Source organism: Cyprinodon variegatus, unplaced genomic scaffold (assembly GCF_000732505.1).
Source record: "Cyprinodon variegatus isolate N-32 unplaced genomic scaffold, C_variegatus-1.0 Scaffold260, whole genome shotgun sequence".
NCBI classification, from domain to species: domain Eukaryota; kingdom Metazoa; phylum Chordata; class Actinopteri; order Cyprinodontiformes; family Cyprinodontidae; genus Cyprinodon; species Cyprinodon variegatus.
This window is the reverse complement of record NW_015150713.1, coordinates 728541-756325: the sequence shown is the minus strand read 5'-3', so window position 1 is coordinate 756325 and position 27785 is coordinate 728541. Positions and strand designations below refer to the sequence as shown.

General features: G+C 36.3%; 3 protein-coding genes across 8 annotated transcripts in view; 1 reads left to right on the top strand and 2 right to left on the bottom strand.

The window, feature by feature from the left end:
- Positions 1-620: 620 nt before the first annotated feature.
- polb (polymerase (DNA directed), beta) lies at positions 621-5915 on the bottom strand. The gene is made up of 14 exons (XM_015382548.1): positions 5676-5915; positions 5355-5412; positions 4774-4840; positions 3997-4071; positions 3726-3784; positions 3585-3634; positions 3380-3431; positions 3205-3259; positions 3033-3105; positions 2877-2947; positions 2682-2768; positions 2397-2473; positions 1140-1279; positions 621-1051 (listed from the first exon to the last, which is right to left on the bottom strand). The coding sequence occupies exons 1-14, from the start codon at positions 5734-5736 to the stop codon at positions 957-959; spliced, it is 1020 nt and encodes a 339-aa protein (XP_015238034.1). The 5' UTR covers positions 5737-5915; the 3' UTR covers positions 621-956.
- A 2939-nt stretch (positions 5916-8854) lies between these two features.
- Positions 8855-14426, bottom strand: enkd1 (enkurin domain containing 1). Of its 2 annotated transcripts, none has more exons than XM_015382613.1 (8): positions 14321-14426; positions 13485-13569; positions 12779-13003; positions 12253-12425; positions 12028-12171; positions 11689-11825; positions 9948-10084; positions 8855-9847 (listed from the first exon to the last, which is right to left on the bottom strand). In XM_015382613.1, exons 2-8 carry the CDS (start codon positions 13567-13569, stop codon positions 9687-9689), a joined length of 1062 nt encoding a protein of 353 aa, XP_015238099.1. In that variant the 5' UTR covers positions 14321-14426; the 3' UTR covers positions 8855-9686. The 2 variants fall into 2 exon arrangements, with proteins under 2 accessions (XP_015238099.1, XP_015238100.1); XM_015382614.1 differs by having other exon boundaries at positions 13485-13587; positions 14321-14421.
- Positions 14427-17739: 3313 nt separating this feature from the next.
- The window catches only part of vdac3 (voltage-dependent anion channel 3), a 12806-nt gene continuing 2760 nt past the window's right edge, over positions 17740-27785 (top strand). The window contains exons 1-8 of one of the 5 annotated variants that reach the window (XM_015382609.1): positions 17784-17825; positions 21464-21577; positions 24188-24259; positions 24486-24535; positions 25070-25072; positions 25450-25602; positions 25689-25741; positions 25825-26052. In XM_015382609.1, coding sequence (XP_015238095.1) covers positions 21466-21577; positions 24188-24259; positions 24486-24535; positions 25070-25072; positions 25450-25602; positions 25689-25741; positions 25825-26052 — 671 coding nt within the window. In that variant the 5' untranslated portion in view covers positions 17784-17825; positions 21464-21465. Of the gene's footprint in view, positions 17826-20668; positions 20805-21463; positions 21578-24187; positions 24260-24485; positions 24536-25069; positions 25073-25449; positions 25603-25688; positions 25742-25824; positions 26053-27785 lie in introns of those variants that run through there. The other 4 variants (XM_015382607.1, XM_015382610.1, XM_015382608.1 and 1 more) reach the window with 4 other exon arrangements.

The window sequence follows — 27785 nt, the reverse complement described above, 5'->3', positions numbered from 1 at the left end:
AATGTTGGAGGTTTGAGGTCAAGAGCACAAAGTGGAACCTTCATGATAAAAAATGTAGTAAATGGAAAATACAACTGTTTGGATTTATTGTTTATTTCGCAAACAATTACCCAGCATTATTATTTAACAAACACCCAAAGGATTATTCTATTCTAAATGAGTGACTGACAATAAGCAATGCTTCAGACATCCCATTTTCTTCATCAGTAACATTCAACATATTTTTTAGAGATCCCAACACAAACTAAAGGCAACCCTAAATTATTATTTCATGTCCATCTGCTGCCCATTTCCTGGAAAAATATCACATTTTGCCATAATCCGAAATGATGTGTGTTGAGGTTTTTTAATCACTTATAATAGATTGAATAAACTACAGTTCACCATATTCAAATTATATAAATAGACCCACTCAGCGGCTTCTTGAAACTATCTATAATCAAGAGCCTAGTCCAATAATCAATTACAGAGCATGATGCTGTAACATTTTCAAGGTCCCTAATCTAAAGAACTTCAAACTAAAACACTTATAAAAGGCCATAATGAAATGCAAAAACATGCATATAAACGAATCAAACAAAAATGTAACAAAGACAATCCACTTAGAAGTGTTTTTTTTTTATATATAAAAATGTAACTCCCCTTTTAGGTTTACAATAAACAGTCTGAAAATGAGGGACATAAAACTATAGCTGATATGAAGTAAAGCCCCAAAATACAGCAGAAGTACTTCCATAGGACAGGACGGTGAAGCATAAATAAATACCAAGACCAGGATGTGAAGATCACTTCAATTTAAGTTAAGAAAAAGATCCAACTCTAAGAAATAAATCTTTCCATTATTGCTCTTTTTCAGCGTAATGAGTGAATAGTAAAAGTGGTAAAAGAGTAAAAAAAAAAAACAAACAAGATCCTTTTTTTGTAATTCATGTTTGCAGAACCACTTTAGATTTTCTTCACTCGCTGCGATCCTTAGGTTCCCTGTATCTGTACTGGATGTAATCAAAGATGTCTCTCTCACTATCCACCAACAAAGGCTCTCCTGCAATACCTGCAATGAAAACATTATTAGAAATCAGTAAATGGCTCTTGGCTGGAGTGAAACAGAAAGCCTATATAGGTGCTGTTGTCAGACTGACCAGTGACACCAAGTGGTCTGATGGTATACTCATTCAGAGTGAAGCCCTTCTCCAGCGCATGAGTCCTCATGTTCTTATTAAAGATGTCACTTCCAGTGAAATACAGAACTCCACAGTAGTACTGATCCTTAGGAATTAACCTTGGAACATAAAAAGGCCAATTTTGGTTAAAATGATGAAAATACGATTTATTTAATTCAACACGGAAGTTCAAGTGCAAAAGTTCCGCAATATATATAAATGTCATAAAAGACAAGGTCTGTTAAGTAAATTAAAAGGTAAGAGGTTCCTCCACTGATTTATTACTGTATGTTTTCATTGTTATAATCATCATAGTAAGACAATTACTATAAAGAAATGCTTTGTTGCCAAGGAGTGTTTTTTACTCATACGAGGAATTTGTTTTGGTGAAGTAGTTATAAACAATGACAAGCAAACATACAGTCAACATAAATCCAAGAATATAAGAATTTTGAATAAACAAATTCATTCACATCTGTTGGTTTTTCCTGACATGTAACAGGTTTTATAACCACAGTTCAAATATAATTTGAAATAATTGGCCACAGTCTAAGCCTGCTTTATTTATTTCAAAAGCAGTTCGGATCTTTTTCGGGGATACTTTTTGTTTCGTAACAATAAACTGTTTATGTTTCTTCCAAGTTATGGATTTGAGGTGAAGTGGAAGAATTTGGAAGGTAGTTATGTTAATCTTTCCATCCACTGTAAGTAACACAGCGATAGGAAAGGTATGAAAGAACCTAGGCATGATGATCCCAACATAATGCCTGATATTCTTACCCTAAAGGGCAATGTCTCACACCTCTGAGCATACTTTTTCTTTTTTAATCCACAAACCATACGGGCTTATCCAAGTAGGGAGCAGCAACTTTGTAAACTAAATGAAAACATAGACAGTTGTGTGTTTCAATAGCACAACCATATTCCAAATATATTCTATTTAAAATGTATTGCCTGAGGATTGTTAATAGCCACAAATGTGATTTTTTTTGCATCCTGTTAAAGTAGGGCAAGGTGTATGTATATTGTGTGATGAAACTTGTTTGGATTCAGATTCAGTGTATATTACAGAAAACACACAATTTCTTACTGGTTCTCAATATCTAAATTCATTTAAATTATTTTATGCATCATCAGTCCAACCTGAATGCATTGTTAAAAGTCTGAAATGCAATTGTGCTGTAGAAAAGTTGTTTTAAGCTTAACAGATATGATATTTTTTGGTAAAAATATTACCTAATATCAATGCGCCTGTGAAGATGTTCTTCCTCTTCCTCATCCTCATCTTCATTTTCCTGCAGCTGGCAGACTCCCTAAACAAACAGGAAGTACATTTCGACAAGTCGAACCCTAAATAGGATGGCTGCATATCACGGATTGCATAACTATGTTACAAATATCAACATCAAATTTAATTTAACTTTGGGATCAATAAAGTAGTTTTGAACTGGATTTGAATTGAATGGGGATCCATACAGCTGACTACATATAGGAGAGAAAAACAAAGAACAGGGACCTCACCATGAACTTGGTGTCTCCTTTGGACAGAGTGTCGGTCACAAACCCAATGGACTCCAAATGATCGACCACAGCATGAAGAAGCTTAGGCTGCGAACAGAGAAAATTTTTTCTGAACAGGTGCAGTTCTTACATACTTATGTATATATACGTTTTTACTTTAGACCAAGGAAGGAGCAATTTATGTGCAGTTCTTACCTGCTTCTCTGTTTGAGAAGTGTAATTCGGATGAGTCAGCAAAATATCAATATCACCACTCGATGCAGCACCTGGAAATTATAAACATTTTAAAAAAAAGCAACAACAAACTGCTTCGAAACAAAAGACCAAATTTTATTAATTAGAGGGAATTACCTCTTCTATAACTTCCACAAATTGTTCCGATATATTCTGGATCAATTTTCTTCAATTCCTTCAGAATAAGAGTCTTAACCAACAACAAAAACAACCATAAGATTATGGTTTACAACAGCACAAATAAAATTATTTATAAAAAGACATAAGAAATTCTGAAAAACATAAACACCTCCATCTTTTCCATTTCAGCTCTTGGGATCCTTTTCTCAAATTCTTCAAAGTACCTACATTCAGCACAGTAAACCATAATATTATAAACACTGTACACTCTTAAAAAAAAAAAAAAAAGGCAAGTTCAAGTTTTAAGATGCAAATATCAAACCTAATGATTCAGATTAACTTACTTGAGTCCAATCTTTTGGTGATGATTTAATTTGTGCTCTACCTTCTTCAAATCTAAAAAGGAAATTCAGATGATCTTAAAAACATTTAAATGTCCACTGCAACAAACCTTTAAACATACAGAGATCTCTAGGATAGGTTTAACATTATTCATGGAAATTTAACTGTTTGAAGAGAATAATGAGATCTGGTATGAGTGATACAAACCATCCAATGTCTTGACCCCTTCTTCAAAAAACTTTCTGGCAGCAGCAGGCCTAAAATTGAAGACCATGGAGATTTGCTTAATTATATAATAAAATACAGCATTAAAGTCATACTAAACACTATATTTGGTAACAAACTAACCCAATTCCAGTGACTCTAGTGAGGAAATTTATGGAGGAGCTGGTGTCATCATTTCGGATCTAGAAAAAAATAAGTATCAGTGAGTCTTGGGGCTGAATAGTGAAACATACAAATATATTGTACCCTGAGAGCAGGGGCCTCTGCTGGTAGAGTTATGTTACAAATACCAAGCCTATATGACCCACGCAAGCATGCTGATGTATTAATTAGTAACTTTGGCATTTATTTACAGTTAAAAGGAGTGACATATTCCCCAAACAACCAGACCAACCTTTTCCAGTTTTCGTAGTTTGCCAGTCTGCAAGAACTCATCAATCTTTTCAGCTATTTTAGCACCAACTCCATCCTGTTGAAGCGTAAAAGCAAACATAACAGGGTATGAATATTGATATGTATATTCAAATATATACAGAAAGGTTTAGAAAAAAAAAAACACTTAGAGGATTTAAAAAAAAACAACAACACCCAATTGTTCAGCAGCACAAGCATGTTTACCACTACAAAGTATTTCTGCGATACGGATGTCATTCAGCTAAAGGAGAAGGGCTATCAACATCAGACACAAACATGTTTTTGTTGGTTGTTGGTTATAAGTTTACAACCAGTGTTGAAGAAACATCTTTACCTTTATTCTTTTTTTAACTCTGTCACTTATTCTGTTATTTTTATACACTTTTTATTGTTCACATTGGTGTGACCACAATTTCCCCATTGTGGGACAATGAAAAGATATTCGATTGTATTCTATTTTTCATATGTTCATTCCACATGGTGATCATTTTTAAATGTTTGATGGGTGTATAAATGCTGGTGCTGCGCATATTCAGTTTAATCTATATATCAACTTCATGTCGTTTTTTAATGTTTGGTAAATACCCAAGCTTGAGTTTTTCTTTTATTTTTGCAAGAGTATTTGGCAGATATGAGCAAACTCCTGATGACAATATATCACACTATACAATAGTCCAATGACGTAACACATTATTTCCTTTTTAATTTATTATCAACAGCAACAAGGAACAATTTGGAAAATTAATTGAGCACATACCAGTTTCTTGGCTTCTTCTCCACTTTTAATCTTGTTAGGATACTTTGCAATGGTGGATGCTGCTTTCCTATCCACATTAAAGACACAAAGACAAAATTAATGTACAACATACAGCAAGTAAGCACCTTTAAGTTGGAAGATACAAAAAGGCAGCTGGAGGGAACTCTTTTGTATCTTCAGGGTTTAATCTCCTTCAGCTCATTTTGTAAAAGACTTTTAAAAAGTCATATTCAAACAGAATGACTTAAAACCATTTCTAAACTCTTTGATAACAAATAAGAGACAGATGAGGCACAAATACAAGTTATGATCACTTGATGCCTTCTAAAATGTTTTCTTTTGTCTAAGTGAAAGTTATTAAAAACATACTTCCATACACCCCATAAATAAAATGTTTTCAGATTTCCTTTTTGGTCAGTAGGTTGGAATACCATCTGGCTTTTTTCCAAATATGTCTTTTTTGCAGAGGTTTTATTTGGCTGTACTGGGGGCCAAAGCAGCCCCTAATGCACTAACCTAGTACTACAAATGAATGCATTCTTTCAGTCTTTAAAAAAAAAACACGCCTTTTTATAACTCACCTGTATGCATTGTACTTGTGTATTGCTCTGTTGACATTTTTCTCGTAGTTGGCCAGCTCTGAAAGCAGAAGCAACTTTAAGGCGTAGAATCATGAACCATTTAATTTTAAAACCATAGAGCAGAAGCAGCCATTTAAACCACGTCGTGTATCAGAAAGTGTACCAAATAGAAAACCACATGCTTCAAACTTAACAGAAAATAATATGTATGAATTTTTTTTATTAGTATATACTAATATATTTTTATTGTAATGGAGTTTGTACGCTAAAGAAAAATAGCCACTGTCAGGCTAACTGCTGACTGGACTAATCGTCACGTACCAACAAGAAAGTCTGTTATTCCCTCATTTAGGGACTCCTGTGGTGCTTTCCTCTTGCTCATAGCAGACTACAGGAAAAAACAAGGTGCACCTGAAAGCCAATCGGCTCTATTATACGACTAAACTGAATATTTATTTCAATTGTTAGGACTATTAGCAAGCACCTTGCTAACACTTTAGCAGAATACGCTCACGCTGAACAATAACGTCCCATGCTACGTAAAATGCGTATCACGTCATTGATGACTCTCTTCTTCTGGCCATTTACCTGTCCCTTTGAGACAGATTGCAGGAAGGACTTCAACTTGATGCCGTGTTTCTGTGGAAGTGCAACATCAAAGCCAGAATAAGGCTCTATAATAAAATTCTATGAAATAATTTAGTTTTGCTTTAAAAATCGAATAATTATTTGTATATGTTTACTCCCCAAATTCTTCCTCAAAATATCTACTAAATTAATCTTTTCCTTAATACATTCAAAGTGTCTCTTAATATATCTTCTCTCGCTTTCATATTTATGACATTCCAGTATAACATGTTCTATTGTTTCATATTTTCCACAGAAATCACATTTGCCAGTAGTATGCTAATGAATTTTGAAGTATTTAATTAAGTCATGTATGCCCTAATCATTGATGACTCTCATTTCATGTTTGAGCAAAAATCAGAAAGTAGGTCGTTTGTGCACCCAGAAAAAAATACATTCTTCAATCCCTCCCCTTGGGTATCCCCACCAAATACTTTAAACAATTTGAAGCACTTTGTAAAAAGTTATTTTAGAACGGCAAAAACAAATAGAAAAATAAAAACTATAAAAACCAACAGAAAAAGGTGGTAAGGGTCTTCTAAATATGCTGCTTACTATTTTGCCTTTAGCTTAAGAAACATGGCACATTGTACACATATCCCTGAAAAAGCTCCTCTATGGTACTTCATAGAATAGTAATTTTACACATCGTTACCCCATTGCTCTTGTCTGCCAGAATGCCATCAAATGCTCAATCTCATCCTATCATATCACATATACAGGAAATCTGGAGAAAAATGTCTATTTAAGATAAACTCATATTTCACTGACTTCTGGAATTTGGAACAACCCTATTCTGGAAAAAAAAAAGTCGGTGAATAAAGGGATACTTACTCTGAGTCTTTTTATTTTAAACATTTTTTTCTTTAACCTTTATTTAACCAGGAAAAAAACACAAAAAACATTGAGATTAAAAACCTCTTTTTCAAGAGAGTCCTGGCCAAGAAGCAGCAAAGTTACATAAAAAACAGAGATGCGTTAAATTAAATGACAGGTACATAAAAAAATATCAAGTAAAACAATTACAAATCATTGAGGCTGCTTCAAATTCTTTCAGTTTCAACTTAAAAGCATTTAAAGATAAAAACTTCCAGTTTCTTGGAAAAAAATTCCACGCAGAAGGAGCTGCATAGCTAAAGGCTTTCTTCCCTAGTTCTGTGCAGGGAAAAGGAATAGTGAGCAACAGCTGATCGTTGATCTCATGGCATAAGAAGCCATGCTTTTCTGTGTAAGTTAGGTACAAATATAAGAAGGCAGTAATCCAAGGAGGGCCTTGTAAATAAAAGTGTACCAATGACACTGCCTTCTCGTAGAGAGGGAAGGTCATCCCACCTGAGAGTGCAGGTCACAGTGATGTGTCATGGCTCTACAGTTTGTGATGAACCTTAATGAAGCGTGGTAAACAGAGTCCAACTTTTGAAGACATAAAGAAGAAGCATTCTTATAAAATAGTGCTAATAATCTAAGACTGATAAAAACGTTGAAGAGACAAGGCGCTTTTTTACTCCAAAAGAAAAACATTAATTTATACGAAGGAGGATTATCTTAGCCTTTTGGCAACTTCATTGAGCAGTTAGGTCTGTCCAATAATAAATTTTGGAGGTTCCCTCAATTAAGACATCTCCTGGTCACCATCTTTGACTCACCTCAAACCTCACCCCAGGACCTGGACCTTTTCAACTCAATCTTAAGCATTGCTGAAACAGGACATGAGGCTTCCAAGATTTATTTTATTCTTTTAAACACTTCTGGCCATGATATCATCAAAGCTCTGAAAGCAACATGGGAAAAAGATTTGGGTGCTTTGGGTAATATTAATATTACTAAACGTGTCTCCAGAGTTATCAGAATAAGAATAATACAGTTCAAGATTTTTCATGGTTACTACTGGTACCCCAGCAGACTGCTTAGACTAGGGTCTGCAGATGCTGGAGGTGTAACTGGCTGTTAGGGGACTTAATTCATGCACTGTGGTCATCCCAAAAGGTAAGAGCTTTTTGGACTTGGATCCTTATGTATATTTTGGAGTTAGCAAGGACTGACTATACTAGGGGGGAAAAAAAACAACAACCCCAGGCTAACAGGGTCCAAACAAGCATCCTGATTGGCAAACAGATAATAATGAGAAAGTGGAAAGATGCTGAAGTCCCATTATTTCAGGATTGGATCTCAGAACTGGGAATGGTGGCAGCTTTTAAGAAAATATAATACAGTCTAATGAATAAGATGGACAAGTACAATGAAAAAATGGGGAAAATTTCTACAATATCACTCATTACATGCAACTTGGTTAGTGTTTCACCTACTTTACTGTTGCCAAGCTGTATTCTATCTTGACAGATGTTTTTTATTTGCAATATATTCTTATGCATATTTGACTGCATGTGTGTATTTCATTTACTATGGGGGTAGGATGAAGGTGGTGAGGGCACCTCAATAGTAATGTGGACAATAATCTGGACATTTTGATTTAAAGATTATGATTCCTCTTATGTAAATGGTACAGTGGTCACTAGTCAAATCTCCATGCTGAAGTTTTACTTTTGATACACAAACGTTGCCCTGGGCTTTTTTTTTTGGTTGTGACTGTCAGGTCTTTCAGCCCACAGATTTTTTTAATTTGTTGTTGTTTGCACTTGTTTTGATTTACAACATTAAATAATGCTGTTTCTCCCTTTTTTCTCAATTTTCTGGTGACAAAACAAAAGGATTGAGAGATATGACATGTTTTAGTGTGAAATCCTCTTAATAACCTGTAAAAGTGAACAAACTTAATTTATACAGCAAAACAGTTATAGTAATCAAAAAGAAAAATAGGTCAAATGACAGCAAAAAAAATTTGTGAATTTTTATTTCAACTTGACCTTACATTTAAAGATGCTCTTAAAAGTGGGCACATCTGTTTTGAAAAAAGCACAATTTAAAATTAAAGCATAGAAATAGACTTTGATAAATACCTTTAAAACATTTTGTACATACATACAATTTCAATATATATCACATAAAATAAAATAATAAAACTAAAACTACTGGTAAAGAACCAGCAATAAACTAATTGCATAAGAATGCACAGTCTTGAGCTAATGCTTTGTTGATGTACCTTCCAATTTAATTACAGCATTTAGTTTCCTTAGCCATCTTAAGGAATCTGATTAATCTCAAATACACTTCAGCTGACCCTGTAGACATTTCCAGGCAGTTTCTCTTTTGGACCCTTCGTTTAAGCCATAATTTACGACGACGACCGAGTCCTGTAAAAGAAGACTGAATACTGAAATTACATCAAAGGTGGTTCAACAAACGTTACAGTTTGTACGCTTCTACAACTCAATGGTTCCTGGTTTTTTATTTCTCATATTCTCTCTTAAGGCTGTTGGAATCTAGAGGATAAATGTCACTTTATTGTTTTGAAAAGGTTTGTAAGTTGTTCATTGTGGATCACCTTTTTATTTTAGTACGGTAATAAAATCCTAGAATTTTCACAGGTATGGTTACACATTTATGATCCACTAAAGATCTTCATTCATACACAAGCAATAGCATATCACTTCAGAAATAGTTTTATGTGAGCGCTGATGACTTCACGCAACTTCAAAAATTCATCTTCATAATATCACTTTAGAAAATATGTTCTTTGTCTAAAAAAACTCCTCCACAACAATATAATAACAAAATTTGTCTTCTTTTATAAGGTCTCGTTGTGTGTTAGGAATCAAGTTTGACATAAACCTTATCCCTGGAGAAAATTTTTATGGCCTCTTCAATCTCAGAGAGCGTATAATCCAGCTGAGCCCGGCGTGTCCGAACACGGAGACTGTCCGTCTTTAAGGGGAGGGAGAGCAGCTCGGTTACTAATGAGCGGTGGGCTAAGGGAAAGAGATGAAGAACAGAATTTGCAATGTTAGAACTTCTGCATACACTCCGCCTGATGGTAACAGTAGATCTGTTTATTTAAAGAAGACCTACTGTCTTTCAGGGACTTGAGTTTCTCCTGCCTCTCGCTTTCAGGCATCAATGAGTGACCCGCTGGGATGGAAGGGTCAGGTGCGTTCCTCTTCCTTTCTTCCTCCTCTTTGCGCCATTGCTGCTTTCTTTCCTCAAGACTGCATTTTAACGGCAGTGAAACAGTAGAGAAAAGCTTCTGGTTAAATTACCGCTTTACCAACGTGAACCCAATATAAGAACCTGTTTAATTTCTTCCTATTTCAAAGCAACATTTTCAGACAGTTGCACATCAGTCTGGGTTTGACACGAAGTTCATCGTTTTCATTAATGATTCAGTTCATTTTATCTATATTGTGCCAATTTACAAAAAATGTAACCACAGAACTATTTACATGTATCAACAGACTTATCAACTGTAATTAATCCGACCATCAGTTGTAACATAGTAAAGTTGGGCTCAGTTCATCATGAAAATGAGTAAAACATTTTCAATCAAGGAAACTCGGTTGACTGGGTTCAAGCCACTGACTTTACAGCCATCCCTGAAGCTGACCAAGAATGAGGCCACAGCGTAAAGGAAAACTACATGGCAGTAAATTAGTAGTAAAAAACAGAAACGTCATGTTCATTAAACTAATAAATCATTTTGAAAGAAATTTGTAGTATCCCTAATTAGAATTTGTTTTGGTTCTACTCGCCTTTTGGGCAAACTGACCGACCCTCATATAATATGAGCCCCTGAGACATTTTGCCTAAGAAAAAGGATTATGAAGTTTCTGTAAACCCTTAAATATTATTAGTCATTTGGCTCAAAAAGAGAAAAATTCCAAAGTTTTATGAACAAAAAGTGCCAAAAATAAAAAGAGCAGATTTCAGTAAGAGCAGATGTCTCAGTGGGCCATATACAAGGAATGTTTTCACAGGCGAGCAATGCTGGGAGTCAAATGTTTGCAACATCTAAAAAAAAAAAAAACAGCTTTTCTCCAGTATCAATGGGTGGCATCTAGTTTTGCAATGCAATTTTGTATTATTTTTTTTTTTTATAAAAATGCTTGAGGGACCCTGGACTACCAAGGTCAAGATGTCATCAGAGGTTCTAATTTCTTTCCCCAGCTTGGAAAACTGCATTGGATGATTATGTTTTAGGTGCAGATAGATGTTGGTTTTAATGCCACAGTCATTCAGTTTAAATCCATAGTGCGTCCAAACTTCAACTGTTGCATTCAGCTTTGAAACCACTTAAATTCGTTTTTTCAAACTCTCAAGCTTTCTGTCTCCTGCTACTCATCTGTTAAGGGGCAGCATGAAATGGTTAGTGGAGACTGATGCACTGAAGTGAAACATTTTGTCATCCGATCCGGTTAGAGGAAGGAGAAGCATGCAAACCGAAATCCTCAAGCTTATTTAAATCCATCATAAAAATGACTGATTTGTTGTTTATTGCAACAGGCCTGCTGTCCTCCATAATGACTATGACAAAGAAAATAACAAAAGGTGGATAAAGGACGCATGGTAAGTTTAATTCAGCCTGGTTTACAAAAAAGCTAAGAATCAAATTAACAGAACTTCAAAATAGTAAATTGGGGAAATGACAAGTACAGTAATAAAAAGCAATGCTGATAAAAGATCTCGTTAAAAAAAGTCCACACTTTCATGTTCATTAGGTAAAAATAGTACAAAGTTAATGTAACATAAGTAATTTACAATAAGTTATGTGACAGCAGGTTATAAGAAGGTTAAACTATGGCGTTGAAATACTCACTACAGAGGGACCTGGCCTTTAACTGCGCTTGGGACGGGTTTATCCTTGAGGTTTGTCAGTGACTGTGAACGACGAATGTTGGTTTTTCCAGCTGCCCGGGCATTATGCTTCACAAAGTCTATTGTCTGACCCCGCACCTGAAAACATCATTTTAAAAAGCAGATAATGCAACAAACATCAATCTAGCTACATCTTCTCATTGCAATCAACTTCTTTTTAACCTCTCCTACTGAGTTATTTTCAAGGAAAAAAATTTTTTCAGACGGTTTTAATTAAAGGACATCATAAAAAAAAAAACTGACTTCATGACTGTATGGTAATAACTTTGTGAAACCTTACCATTAAGTCATGGTCCTGTGTAGAACTGGAAGAGGCTGAGCGCTGCAAAGCCACAGTCGAAGGTCTTGGTAGTGTAGGAGAGCCTGCTTTAGAGTGGGCCCTCAGGAACTTTTGACACTGAGGCTTAACTGATGGACTAGAAACCTAGGTGAAGTAAATGCAGGTTCAAACATAATAAGGAAAATAAGATTTGCTCAGACCTCAGGGAGAAGATGTAATCCTTGCCTCTAACTGTGCCATAAACCTGGAAGGGACGTTTTGGTATTTTGTGGAGGTCCATAGAGCTTTGACTGGGATAGAACGGGTCTGGATTCTCTCAGCTTCCTGCTCTTTGCAGCGTTTCTGGATCTCACGGAGTCGACGTACGTTCTCTTTACCAAAGTCATGTACTTTCTTTTCTACGAGGACAAGCAACAAAATCTGTCTTAATACAGTTTAATACACTAAAGCACTGGTCTAAGGCTCTTCGGTCTATGTCCTGCAACTTTTGTCTCTGCTTCAACATTATTAGCACATCTACATAGAGCACAGCTGCTTGCTAAAAAGAGAGTTTAGCCATTTAGTTCAGGTGTATATTGGCGGGGAAACATCTACAGGCTGCAGGACACCTGTCCTAGAGGATTGGAGTTTTAGACCATTGCTCCATATACTTTATTTACAGTTTTACATGTTAACATAACTAAGATATTAATATTACAAGTTTACACAGTTGAATTAGATTGATAAAGCTAGGCTACTATATTTCTCTTACTCTGCTTGGGAACAGGAGTTGCAGAAAACTGGTCCAGTCTTAGTAGTTCTCCCACAACCCCTTTCTGACCACGCTCAAGAATATGAGTGGCATTTGGGCCAATACGAGGGCGGCAGCTCGGGGTTCGAGTACTGTAGCTGTCCGGGTTCAAGACTGGGTCTGGAGAAAGTGGACCCAGGAGAAAGGCCAGGGTCCCATCATGGTTTCCTTCCAAACGACCTCGAGCTGGAGGAGGTGAGACTATAAGTTTAAAGTTATTGTGTCTTTTTTTTTTTTTTTCTTCAAACTTGATTAAACAGATGCTGTCCCTTCAACACGACTAAGTTTGAGCTATTTCCAAAAAATCACCTTAGGTTTCTAACACTTAAAGACATGCATAGGTGTCAAATGTTTATCTTTAAAAAAGAAATCATACATCATATTTACTTACATTATTGGGCTTCTTTGCATAAATTAATGAACAACATACATTGAACGTTTTGGTGATGTGACAAAATGTAAGAAATTCAAGGAGAGTGAACACTGTCTTGTTTATCAAAGCACCTGCAAGTCAGTCCATACTAACTTCAAACCAGCATTGCCTTTGATATTTCTACCTAGAAAAAAGTCATTCCTGCTAAATCATCCATCTTTACAGTAATGAAAATGTTCAAATAATGATGAAAAGATCCAATGAGCATAAATTTGAGATGACATCCTACAGTACCTGAAACAGGTCGTCTGTAGTACTGCGGAAATAGAGAAGGATCTGGGGGGATTGGCCCAGATATTTTAGAAGGTCCCTCACACATCTGAAAGGACAGAAACCGCTGTAAGAAATACAGTTTCAGTTAAGAAACATTCAAATAAAACGGACGATTGCCGATTTCTTTACCTAACAATAACTGTATTCTTTACATATTTCCAGATAGATACATCTACAATGACTAGGATAAAACATGTTACTGCACTAGAAAAAAATCCAAATCTAGATAAGTCTTTTTTTTTTTTTTTATTAAGTGCATTTGATTTTGAATTGAGGAGGTGAGTGAGACACTTTTCCAATGGAACAAGACAATTTACACAATTGCATTGTCTTATTTCAAGAGCATATAATCTAATTATCTTATTTTAAGAGTAAAAATACTCATACCATTGGCAAATCATCTTATTTGCCTACTCGAATTAATGGTAAAAAGACTTAATGTAATAATTTTTTTACTTATTTCTAGATTGTTTTTGCAGTGTGATTATGTTTGGTTTGTAACTAAATCTGACGATTAGGGTAATTGATTACAGTTTCTAAGTGGATTAAAGGCTGAATAAAGGTTAACATGTAAACAAATAAAACCGATATTAAAAAACAGTAACATATAGGGATGTAAAGGAACAGCTTTCTACGGCTAAACGTAAACCACAGCCATTGTTTGCTCTCTTTAAAGCAAGCTAACCATCATACACTCTTTTCTTCTTCTTCTGTCTATGGATTAAGAGAAACAAAGAGCTATTTTTATTTTCTAAAACCCCGCAGATGCGAAAAGTGTACCTAACAGCCGCGTTTACCTCTTCCAACTGAGTTGTTGTTATCGGTTATCGTTGAGGGATTTTGTTCACGCGCACCACTGACGCCGATCAGCCCTGCACTTGTTGTCCAGTTCCTCACCATGGCAACGGAGCACGCGCAGTCAGATCCAGACCAGATAGAAGTGCACCGATCGAAGGGAATTCAGACTTTGCTCTACCAGACAACGTTTACCAGGTAGTAGGACCATACTATTATGTGTAGGACAGGGCGGGGCCTTTCCACGCACATAATAAAAATCTAAAATAAAAATGACAGCAGGAGCACGTTTTATAGCACATTAATTGAGCCAAAAAGCCAATGTTGCGCCAGGGGCGGAGCTAAAGGGGGGGCCAGGGGTGGCCATGACCACTCTTAGCCAATAATTTGCCACCCCTACCATTTTCCCCCCATAATACTGAAAGTGGCAGCAGTAATGCTCTCAAAATGTTTTAACTTTTCATAGATTAACAATTACTTAAAAGAAAAAAGTTAGAACTGTACATTTTTACTATTTTTCAAGGCTGCTTTTTAAAAAAGATGAAGTTGTCCAGTGAGCTGTTCCAAACGAAATGTATTTTTGTTTTACACCTGTGTAAACAAAATGACAAATAAAATCTGTCCAAAGTCTAAAGTCTAAGTCTACTTGACAACAAAAACACTGTGGTTAATTATGCACATCAATATACTAACGTTAAAGATGATAAATACAGAATTCAGGCTCTTTTCAGAACTAGATTTTGTGTTTTATGGGGTAAAGAGAGAATGCAAGTCAGTCTCCACGTAAATCATAGATAAATAACTATTCTTATAAAAGCTTAGTAAGTAAACAATTTTTGTAGATATTAGTACTTGTAAATATCAATTTTATGCAGAATGATTATTGATAAAAGTGGGTAAGTAATGACAATGGAAAAGATATTCGAACAGCAGTCAAACCTGAAAGAACTTTATCCACTATACCTTTTATCTAGATGGATGTTTAATTATATGCGTCTATTTGTTAGCAAAGGCTGTAGAAAAGTATAGTTTGTCTTTATTTGGAAAATATGTTTGTTGTGGTTGTTCAATTTCCTGTTGGATCAGTATAGATTGACCCTAAGGTTCTGGTGCCGATCCGCTGTCAGCCACCCGACAGTGTACATCGGTTATTGCCTGGCCACCCTTATAAAACTCTTCTGGCTACGCCTCTGCTGATCTAACAGACAAAAACTGCAATCCTGTTTTAGTGGTTAAAACATAAAGGTGATTGAAATTTCTAAATAATTGTTGAAGTAAACTGTCTAGGCAGCAATATTTATTACTAATTATTACTTCTTTCACTGCATGTCACCATAAGGAAGTGGCTTAGAGTTACACAACAAAAAATATCTAAAAAAGTACAAATACTCTTAAAAAAATGAAAAAAATATTTGCCCATAATTTGAGCAGGTAAACAGGAATGGGTATTTCTGCTCTTGGTTTCTATTGTCACTTAAAATAAGACAGTTGAGATGTTTTTATTATTACTTTAAACATCTAATATCATCTAGTGTCATCTGCAAATTATCTTATCTCCGTAAATCAAAATACACTTTCTTAAAGAAAAAAGCATCTACTTAAATTTGTCATGATTCTGCTTTTTTTGGTTCTGTTTAATTTTCTTTTTGAGTTTTCATTGGTTTCATTTCCATTTTGTGTTGTTTTCTGGTTGAGTTTGAGTTCTTATGTATTTGTTGTTTACCCGGTACCCTCTGTTTCCCTCTTGTGTCAGTCTCTTTCCCCTAGCTCCCTTCTAGGTTCTTCTGTCCACACCAGCTCCCAGTCAGTTAAATACCCTAGTCTTTGTTCTATTTGGCATATATACTCCTCCTCTTCAGTTACTGTTTGTTAATTCCTCGTAATTTCTTGGCTCATCATGTGTGTTTTCCCTGATGTCTCCTGGATTTTGTTTTTTCTGTATTTTGTTTATGGATTTTTGCTTCTGTTGAAACCTTTTGGATATAAATCTGCAAGAAACCACCTCAACTTCCATCTCTGTATTTGGGTCCTCTTCAAACCTCCACACAACCTGACAAAATGTAAATCTTTAAAGGGGCTAGGAGTACCAGGACCAGTTCTACAGAAGCATTGACCTTGCATTTTAACCTGCTGTAAATCTAAAACTCAAAACATGTTTGGTATGAACCCAGGATTACCTATATAAATAACATTGTAGATCAATTTAATTCTATAAAACTGACCCTATTATATGCTCACATAATGCTTATTAAATGAGCATTTAATGAAATTAGCCTTTGAGGCGCTGTGAGATTTACAACAAAAGGAGAGGATGTTCATCTAGAGTCGTACACATTATTAGTGAAAACATGATTATATAGATGAAACACAAATATATACACACAAAACAAGAAACATTAAATATAAACACATATTTGCAACAATATAAATTTATGTAGTTCTGATTTTGAGGTTATGGTACAATTTTCCTGATAGTTTGGAAGGCTGTATGTACTCTTTGCTAACATTAAGGGCCTATTTTCTTTGGAGCTACTAGGGTTTACTTCTGGATGCACTGGCATACAGGGTGGACTTGCTACCTCTGATACTTTTTCTCATTGGAATTACTAATAAGCAATGTCATTATGTGCACTGACATGAATAACACAGAATGATCCTTCAGCTGTTGGAGGGCGGGGGTTTATTAGGTAGCAAGTGATCATTAAGGATTGTAGTTTAAGATGTGGCTTACTTTTAATGGCTTAGTAAGAGCTTCTGCAGGTCTAGGTTTCTTTTTGAGTGGTTCTGGTCAACAGTTTTTAGAGTTTATCAAAAGTGATCAATAATGAACCAAAGACTAAATCAATGAGGCTGAGACATGTGTGATCCAGCAGATCACCTCAAACTGTTTAAGCATTTCATGTTTCTGAAGGAAGAGTTTTCATAATGCAGTTTTACAGAAAAGGCTGAATAATAAGAAAAATGAAATAATATATATATATATATATATATATATATATATATATATATATATATATATATATATGTATGTATGTATGTATGTATGTATGTATGCCAAAATCTTCCACATTAAGACAATAAAGGACCTGAAATATTTCAGTTAGTGTGCAATGTTATAGCCTAAATGTAATCGAACTGACGATGCTAAAATAAGATTTGTGGAGTGAAAATAGCCAGCATTTTGTGACATTAATAAGATTTAATTGGATTTTATAGTACTGTATGTTAATGCCAACTTAAATGACGATTTAATATCGGTTGAAATGTTGTATATAGCCAAACGGATAGAGTACCCTAAAATATGGCCACTATATAAGAGAACCCTTATGTTTATTATCATATAACAGCACAGCCACTAAAAGTTTATTCACCAATGACATTTACACAACAGCCCCGCCCTCAGAGGAAGGCCTCACTGCGCATGCGCCATAAGAGGCTGCGCTTTCTCCTTCACTCAGCTGCCCTGAGGAACGCTGCAAACTCTGCACACTCCGTTTGAAATTACAGGTAAGAAGTCATTAACTTTACCAAAATGCGTGGATTGGTAAAGTTTTCCCGCTGCACGTTTCTCTGCATTATATTTAGTTGTTGCCAAAGGTCGCCTGACTGAGTGAGAAATGAGTCACATAGAGAGGGGGGTAGGAACATAGGAACGGTGCAGACTCTGTGTCTGGGTTGTGTTCTACTTCAGGCCTGTGTTTGTTTTAATCACTTGTAATAAATGTATAAAAATCACGGCGAGCTGCAAAGTGATTTAACCCAACTTGAAATTTTTTTTTGATTTGGTTCGCATTATAGTCGCATTTATGCGCCCAGGTGATTAGTTTTAGCTGATTTACACACGATGTTTGAAACCATGTGTGGTATTTAAAAACAAGTTAAACAGTTTGAGTGCAAACTGCAGTACAGGGGTTACTAGTAAGACGCACCCTGTGGTGAACTTCTGGGTCAAACGTGGTGTCATAAATCTAAAGAAAATCTAGTCACATGGCCTTGGAGAAATATTTTAAATTAGACTTAACCAAACGAAACCTCCCTGGCATTCATTCATTATCGTTAATATTATTTATCTTCTTTTTAATCATACAGATTACTCTTGGAATGATTAAGTTTTATAGTTTTTACATTTTATTAGTAAATTGGTGTTATTCCTCTTTTATGTCGCTATCCAACGTTCTGAATCAGGCAGTTCTTTTTTAGATTAAATCCTCCCCACAAATACTCTGAGAGTTGAAAGTTGTATTTCTGTATTTGGTTGATTTTCCTTGAGATTCACAACTCAATATACTGATTTTAACAGTTTTTTAAAAATTATTTTTATTTCAATGGCTTTAAGACAAAAAAGAAAGTGCTTTAGGTTATGTTGAAGATTCAGTGATGCCCCCATAAAGTTTTTAAAAGAGTGGCCAGATGGGGCCCACTGATATTCATGAAATGGAACAACAAAAACCAAGTTTAAGCATACTGTTATCAGATAAAGATAGTGGGTGGGGTAGCAAGGCAAATGACTGACTTAAAACCTATTTAATCTTAAGGGTGCGTTCAAATAGAAATGTCTTGATCGATACTCAACTAAATTTCTTGTTGTATACACTCTGTGTGTAGAAAATGAAGATAAAGTCTAAGTCTAAGTGACGACATCTTCAAGGTCAATGTACTCCAGTTTTCCATTTGTAGACCCTTGTGTCCTCAATAACTGGTACCGCCATTGTTACAACATAAAAGTGATAAAACGCTGATCCAACCAGTATTCTGTACATATACCTATTTTTGAAACAGAAAAAACTGCTACTGAACAACTGACTGAATGCTAAATATATAAAAAAGAACTGCCACAAATGGTAGGAAAGTTTAACTACTGTCAACATCTTGAATGCGGAAGTCGGGTAGCATCTTTTGCGGCGCCTTTCCGACTGGTAATTCCGACTTTCTGGGGTGTTTCATTTAAAATTTGTGACTTTGAAGTTGGAATCTTTGACTTCCAAAGATGGATGGAATGTGTCAAAGATGCTAATTATTAGAGCATTAAAGCTTGAAGCTCTAACACTTCTTAATGTATAAATGTTTTATACAACAGTATTCACTTCGATGAAAATATTTTTGAGTTTAATAAAATTCAGACAATAGTTAGAGACCTATGTATGTGATGCAAAAATTGACAAAATCTTTTAAGCACTTAATGTTCTGTTGATTTCTCAAGCACCAACTATAGCACACATTTTTTTGTTCTCAGTTTAGATGTTAGGGTCCTTAGAAGTGGAAAACTCTTGGAATGGTCTCAAAGAAAGAAATCCAGCCCCCCAAAGACCAGACGTCATTTAGACGTTATTTTTAGGCTAAATCTGGTCAGTTCGTCACAGTCTTGATTTATTCCAAAATCATTGTTGAAAATTGGGCTGTATTTGGTTGGTCTGATTTTGTCCAACTTTAATCAGATAATAGACGTTGAAAAGATGTTGCAAACCGAGTTTTCAACGCCTTTTCAACAATCTGAAAATTACGACTTTTCACTTTTCAACAAAATGCAAAAGTTGTTTGGACATAAATTGCAACAGAAATGTAGGATTTGTGTTGCTACTAAACCTGATCAGATGCAGAATTGGCTGCATTATTGAAGCCTCTATAATGACAATATAAACTGATTCTAAAATCAGGGTAAACATATGCTTACGCACATCAGCAGAGTGGCTGTTTTCACTATACACAGAATGCAACAGTCAAGCCAGTGGGATCCAAAATGCCACACAAAATATTGTTGCGGTTTAAGCTACATGTTTGAAGAGTAACTTTGCTGTACTTATCCTTATCTCTCTCTCACACACAGACACACATTTCTTTCCACAAGCACATACTACCTTGGTTTTATGTTATCTAGAGATTAGTTTAGTGTTGAGTAACTGCTGTTTTTACACATTTTAAATTGTTTTCGTCTTTTATCTCTCTCAAATTGTGTCTTTTATCAAGGTTCTTTTTAAGCTGAATTTAAACCACTTAATTTTATATTATCTGATGCCTTTTTAGGTGTATTTTCCTAATTTTCTAAACAAAAACTAAGAAAATAGAGAGACTGATCACTGAAAATGTATAAAGTTTTAATATCAACCACCATCTTGTGTTTGTGTCACCTTCATATATGCCCTTTTGACCTTTGAGCTCAGTCTGACCTAGTAATGAAACCGAGAGTGAGTGGCATGTTCATGTGAGCATTTCTCCATAGAGTGGAGGCACAATGCAGAAACACTGCATGTATTTTCTAGGGTTTTATTTCAATCCGCTGATCTTGGGGGGAGGACACATGTTGACTGCCCGGTCACGTGTTGCAGTGTCATGTTTACCAGAGCTAAACTTAGAGGCCAGACCGAGCAATGAAGGCTGAAGGGGAGAAAGAGGCAGACATGGACTGTGTGAGGGGAGTGAAAAAGGAGCATCTGTCAGTTCAAATGACAATGACTGACAAGGAGTTCCATGCTGTCAGCAAATATGCAGGTTAGAGTGCCCATACTGGGGAAGCTAAGGCAGAATCAGGAGCAAGAGAGAATTTGAAAGCTTGCTGACCCCAACCTGCTACATGATAAGACCTGAGCAAAAACCAGACAAAACCCCTTTTGCATGAGCTCAGATGAAGTTATATGGTCAGTTTGGAATCTAATTTAATGTCAAAGACAGTTCAGCATTTCTCTTTTAACATAGCTTTTTTCTAGATGTGGTACATTACCTAAATGTGACAAAAATATATATATATTTCAAAAAATACATGCACATGTATATTATTGAAACAAGGAGGCACTCTTTCCACACGCTTAAGCTATCTGACCAAATTTGTGTTATAAAAAATCTAATTGAATTACCGCATGGTTACATAAAAAGGCAATAAATGTGCATGTTTACACCTTCTCATTGTTATCATCTCTTATCTATGATTGGTGACCAGCTGTTCGGATAAAAAAAATTACTTCCCATACGCTCTCTGTATTTATATGTATATATAATTATACATCGCTGCCATTTTGGCTCTACCTCCTATACCATATTTATATATTCTGTTACTTATTTAGTAGGTGATGTACTGTGAGCTGAAGTTGTCAAACTGTGCAGAACGTCTTGCATTTTTCTTCTTCCTGTTGCCTTTCCCTCGTCCTGAGGAGACATGGAAGGAAAGGTGGGGATTGTGGTTCAACAGGAGAGGACTGAAGCAAGCGTGAAAGCAGAAAACAAAGATGTCTGTGTCTCATGTTTGCACAACGCCCCCAAGGGTCACGGTGAGTGGTGGGGGGTGCATGGAAGGGAGAGAGAGGAAAATTATCATCAGGGTCCCTGCACCACTTTACGGTGTGACAGTGTCAGCCTCAGTACCGCTCCTAAGGATTTTCTAGTTTTTATTCTGTTGCATTCCAGAGCTTTGATTGGTCTACACCGGTTCTGTTTGGGATACATTACCTGATGGGCAAAGTCCAGCTGTTTAACTGAAGAGCAGTGAGATTTAACTGTCAGGGTAGCAGGATAGAGGGCAAAAAAAAAGATGAGGACCAAATTACACATTAACCTCTCCTTCCTGTGAGTGAAGGCAGCATTATAAATGCTCCATCAGAGTCACCAGGTCTTGCGTGCATGCTAACTCAGGGGACCCTGATGATTGTGTGAAGCATTACGGTAGGGTGCAGGGTTGTATAAGGCTGTTAGGTAGCATATAGCTGCTGACTGCAGAAGCAGGCTTACTGCTTATGTTAGCTTTTCTGCACTCGCTTGGTCGTATGTCTTTGCACATCATACATTTTACATTCTGCTCTGATGTGTTGCATAATGAAGGATTTTGTTTGACATGCAGTTTTTGAGTGGCAACAAGTTGTCTGTGGTTGCAAATGTTCTGCATGTCTGGACTGGAGAGACGGTTTCATTAGCTTAACCACTGCTGGATTACAAGTGGATTGTGGCCAAAGGATCGATTCATGTCTATGAGCTGGAGATATAGGACACATAGAAAGGTGCTGTGCTGCTGGCCGGACAGTGTGTGATGAATGCTCTGCTCTGCTTTTTGCTTTTTTATATGTGGACAGAAGTAACATTCCCAGTGTTTCAGCATTCAGTTGAAGCATTTTTAATTAAATTTTCTAAACCAGTTTCAGTCTCTGTTTAACAGGTCTGTTCAGAAGTGCTGGAGCTTTTGCAGTTTTGCATCTGATGTTGGATTTTCTCTGATTTATGGAATCCTAATAATAAACACAGGCTTAAAAGTTAACATCCACCTCTACTAGTAATTGGCCAAGTTTCTTTTAACAAGTTTACAACCAGGACACATAATTTGTGTTTCAATCAAGAGTGACCACCTCTTTATGTGATTGGTTTCCTGGCATGGACCAGATACATTTAGGGTCAGACCTTTTTAAGTTTGGAAACTTGATTTTAGTTCAAGTAAACTGTTCATTGTTCCGATAAAACACAGATTTCCAAGTTTTAACCCCCTAAACAGATAGTTTGTGGTGATGTCAAATATTTCCAGGTAACCCTTCTAAATATACATTTCCCTCCACCTTGTGCAATACTCCAGCACCCCTGGCTGTGAAAAACAGTCCCTCAACCTGATGATAACATTGCCTGCAGCAAGTTTTGAAATTAGGATGCTAGCATCTAAGTAAAAGTGGCTTCACAATGCTTCAATCTTGGTACATAGTTCTTGTATGATTTAAAAGCTTCATCTGCACTGACATTTTATTTCTTTTGATATGCAGGAATTTAGAAAAATGGGCTCCTGTCTTTGTTACACTCTCTTCATCCATGAGGATGAAAAACTGCTGGTATAACAGCAGTGTCCAGTTCATAGCAGGCTTAAAGCTTTCATGCTTATTGTATTCTTGGATCTAATAAATACACAGCAGTTTCCTGTCATCAGAGATTGGGTATTTTTCAGGCCATGGCTGTGTGGTAACATGTCCAAATAATTAACTGGCCCCAAAGTTTTTATCTCAGATCTTTACTTAGATTGCTGATCAATCCAGTCAAGTGCTGTGGATCTGACAAAATCTGTCATCTTTAGTGAATCATGATAAGTTATAAGAGGTTAATTAACCAATAATTACTAGTTAAGCTTCTTGCAACCTTCTGCAACACTTCTAAATGTGCATGTGATGATGTTGATGATAGGACAACCAATAAAGATCCACAATTTTGGAAAGCTAAAGAATCACTCATGGCCATCACGAGTGTTTGCAAACCAATAATGTCTTTATTGACTAATACAGCACTATGAAAAATAAACTAATTGCCCTTATAATTTGCTCAGAGGAACCAGTTTATGTCAGGATTAGTAATATAATAATAATAATAATCATAAAAGCTGGAATTTCCTCATTGTTTCCTATTTTTTTCAATCCCATCCATTTAGGATATTTTTATATTATGGTTTCTGTCCTCCTGCCTACCTCCCACCATCTTTTTTTTTCTTAGAAAATGTTATAGAGCAACATCGGTTAGATTTTTAATAAGTGAATAGCATTGAGAGGTTTCTGCTTTGAACTGCAGGTAAATGCATGATTTTTGAGTTAAAAAAAAAAAAAAGTAAAAAAAAAAAAAAAATCTAGATTGCTTTTTAGATATTGGAGAAAAGTTAAGCTCCTCAGAAGGACAACTGTAAGGTTTTGGGTTACTCAAGACTTCTCAAACGGATAACCTGGACCTGCTGAAAGCTGGCTTGGGGATCCTGTCTGGGGGAAAAAATCACCTTGAACTTAAACTTCAGATGGAAAACTGAAAATATAGATGATTTGGTTTTAGGAAAAAATAGCAGTTACTTTCATGCATCTTTCAGAAAATTAAAGCTGCATTTGTCTTTACTGATAGTTAATAAAACAATGTGGACTGATGTGTCTCCTCAGGAACAATGGCTGTCCCACCTTCATACTCAGACTTGGGAAAATCTGCCAAGGACATCTTTGGCAAGGGATTTGGTGAGTTATCCCCTCTCAGCTGTTCTACACCTGCTCTGTTTTTATTTATTTGTACTAATGCTGACTAATTTGGGCTATTTGAACCAAAGCTGTGTTAATGCAGGAGTTGTTTAAAAAAACATTTCTGCATATTTCAGATGTTTATTTGTTCTGCTACACTGGCAGAAACAGGGAGTTATTTCTCCAGCTTGACTTTTTTTAATTTCCTGCTTTTCTTTCTCCTCAGGATATGGAGTTCTGAAGCTCGATGTCAAGACCAAGTCTCAGAGTGGTGTTGTAAGTAGTTTTGTCTTTTAGGGATGTCTAATGTTAAGATTAAACTTTAGACGTCTTTGTCAAAGAGATGCAGTGTAAACCTCATTTACAGAAATGTCTCCTTTCTTTAGTCTATACATTTCAAATGTAAGAAATATCATAAAACATCATAGTATTTTTGTCCTAGAAGTACTTTTTCTGTGTATTTTTTTTATCTTATATGCTGTTCATTTAAAACCACACTGTACCCTTTTAGAATATACTCATCAGGTCACATAACTTTAAACCTAAACTTGTTTTGATAATAATAATGATAATAATAAATGAACTTCAGTAGGGAGCAGTGTGGGGTTAAGGGTCTTGCTCAGAGAGCCATAGTGGCAGTCTTTGGGAGTGGGACTTGAGCTCAGAACCTCAGGATTCCAAGCCTTATGTCCTAACCACTAGGCCACCACTCCAGTGACTACTTCAATGTCGCTCATAAACTGTCATTCTCCCTAACTTTCTCTATTTTTCTTCCTTGTTTTCTGCTTCTTCTTTGGACTCTTCTGTTAGATGGTAAGACAGAGAAGGTCTGTGTGTCTCCATGTTTGTGATGATTATTAGCAGGTGTAGTGTAGATTGGGCCAGTAATGTGCACATGCTTCCTTCCAGCTGTTTCCTTTGCAGTAGTTTCTGGTCTGAGTGAAACAACTGCAGCATTAGCTGGCAGCGCTCATCCTTAAACCCATACCAGCAGCTTCTCCCTCTCAGTTCAGCCTTCAGTTTCCCTCATTGGTTTGATTCTCCAACTTTCAGTTCTCCTTTTACATACCTGGCCTTGTATCCTTGGCAGTGGTTTCCCTCTGCTGCTTCTTTTCTCGTTTGCTTCATCACCTCTCTGCATCCTGACCTGTACCTCCCCCTCACTACAGCATCCATCTTTGTCCCTGCAGGAGTTTTCCACCTCAGGCTCCAACAACACAGACACAGGGAAGTCAGGAGGCCACCTGGAGACAAAGTATAAGATGTGTGACCTGGGTCTCACTTTCAATCAGAAATGGACCACAGACAACACTTTGACCACGGAAATCACCATGGAGGACCAGGTTGAGCTTAAAGTTTCTACAGAAAGTCATTCTACTTGAAATGAAAAAGGAAAATAGCTAACTGGTTGTCCCTTTTGTGTCTTTAGCTGGCTAAAGGGCTAAAGCTTGGATTGGACACATCTTTTGTGCCAAACACTGGGTAAAAAGAACACCGTTTCTATGCTATAACTACTGAGTTAAATTATCTTTCCATTTAAATTTTCCTGATGTTTAACTGTATAGCAAGAAGAGTGCCAAACTAAAGACCGGATACAAGCGGGACTTCATGAACCTGGGCTGTGACCTGGACTTCGACATGGCTGGTCCCACCGTCCATGCGGCCGCTGTGCTGGGCTTCGAAGGCTGGCTGGTGGGCTACCAGTTGGCCTTTGACACTGCCAAATCTAAATTGGCTAAAAACAACTTCGCCTTTGGATACAAGGCCGGTGACTTCCAGCTGCACACCCACGTGTGAGTCTTTCCTCTCAGTGAAAATGGTCAACATATAAAATGTGTTTGAATTGTAGCAACCTTAAAGGGTCATAGAATGCAAAACTGAGTTTACATTGTCATAGATGAATAACGGTAGTTCAGTCGGTGAAATGAACGTACAATAAAATTCAAACCCCATCGACACCTCCTTTCTCTGCAAATCTCACAATTCTATACTTCCACCATAATCACCATCAATTCGGGGATGGTACCTTATTTGGTTCAGGTGTCCAGGCTACTATCACCGGGTCGGGTTCGGTCGCTCCGTCCCCGTCCCCCACTGGCTCCCTGCCACCGTCTGCCGGGGTTCCCGGACCAGCCCTGTAGTTGACGGCTTGGTTCAACAATTTGATGTTTCAGTGAGTGAGTGCATGTTGCTACAATGCGTATTTGCTCAGCAGCTTCTCTCAGTGTAAACCAACCAATCAGCGCACAGCTAAATATTAATGAGCATAACATAAAAGGAAGAAAACCTGTCGTTTTATTCTAGGGCTTTTAACCAGGCTTGCCATATTTCTCATAGCATAGCAAATATGCCACTTTCAGCCCAACCAATGTTACACTCCCAATTAGGAGACCAGCACCAAATACCCTAAATAATCATTCTATGACCCCTTTAACATTTTTATTCCTAAATGTTTTATTTAGTTTAATTATGAAAGTTTTCTATGGGATTCAAAACTAGACCGAATCAGATTTGTGTGGGAACTTTTCTCACCCTCTCTGATGAAGTCTCGCTCAGACTGAGAGCTTCCATCACGGCATCAAAAGGGTGTCCTTTTAGGCACAGAAACAAAACTTACTGCCAAAACATCTACACTTCTAAACTACTATTGGAGTTTTACAAACTAGAGGAACGGTCTCACATTTTTACAGATTTATCACTGGTTAGGAATAAATATTGCGCTTTAGATGGAACCTTGTGATCATTGTGCAGCTTATTTTTAAGCTGCTCTCTAATATTTATTCTAATTCAATATGCCAATTGTATTCACAGTCCAAATAAAGACTGAGACGTGTCCTGATTGGGCATTTAGTTGGAAATTCATCTGAGACGCGATAATAGGCTTTCCAGCATTTTAATGCTTAGTGGCTTTCAAGGCACTAAAAACACCACCTGGTGTTGATTTAGCAGCATTATGCTTTTAATTAACACCAGCAGACACTTTATAATCATTGCCATGTGTTTGAAAAGTGTAGCATTATTCATTAGGATAATTCATTAGAATTTAAAATTCAAAATTTATGTGGACAGTTTGACTTAACCTTTTAACTTATGGTTAGAAGGTGTTAAAAATGATTGCTGTTAACATCAGAGGACAGACTGGTGTTTAATGAGGCTCCACCAGTTATTTAATTTATAAACTATATTTTAATGCCAGGTTGCACCATTTAACATCACATTTATTTCATGTGAAGCTGGTCTTCTGATGCATCTGATAGACAACATTTATTCTTATTTTTTTATCTTTATTTTATCTTTTTTATCTTTATTATATTGTTTTATTCTTATTTTTTATCTTTTATCTTTATTATATTGTATAGTTGGATGTGTGTATATATCATGTAACACTGTAACTGGAGCGTGTAACAAAAGTAATTTCCCTCTGGGATTATTAAAGTATTTCTGATTCTGATGTGGAGCTAACAAGCTTAATAATCCAAACTTTTTTTTTTTATACCTAAAACACACAGTTGCAGCTTCTCCTTCC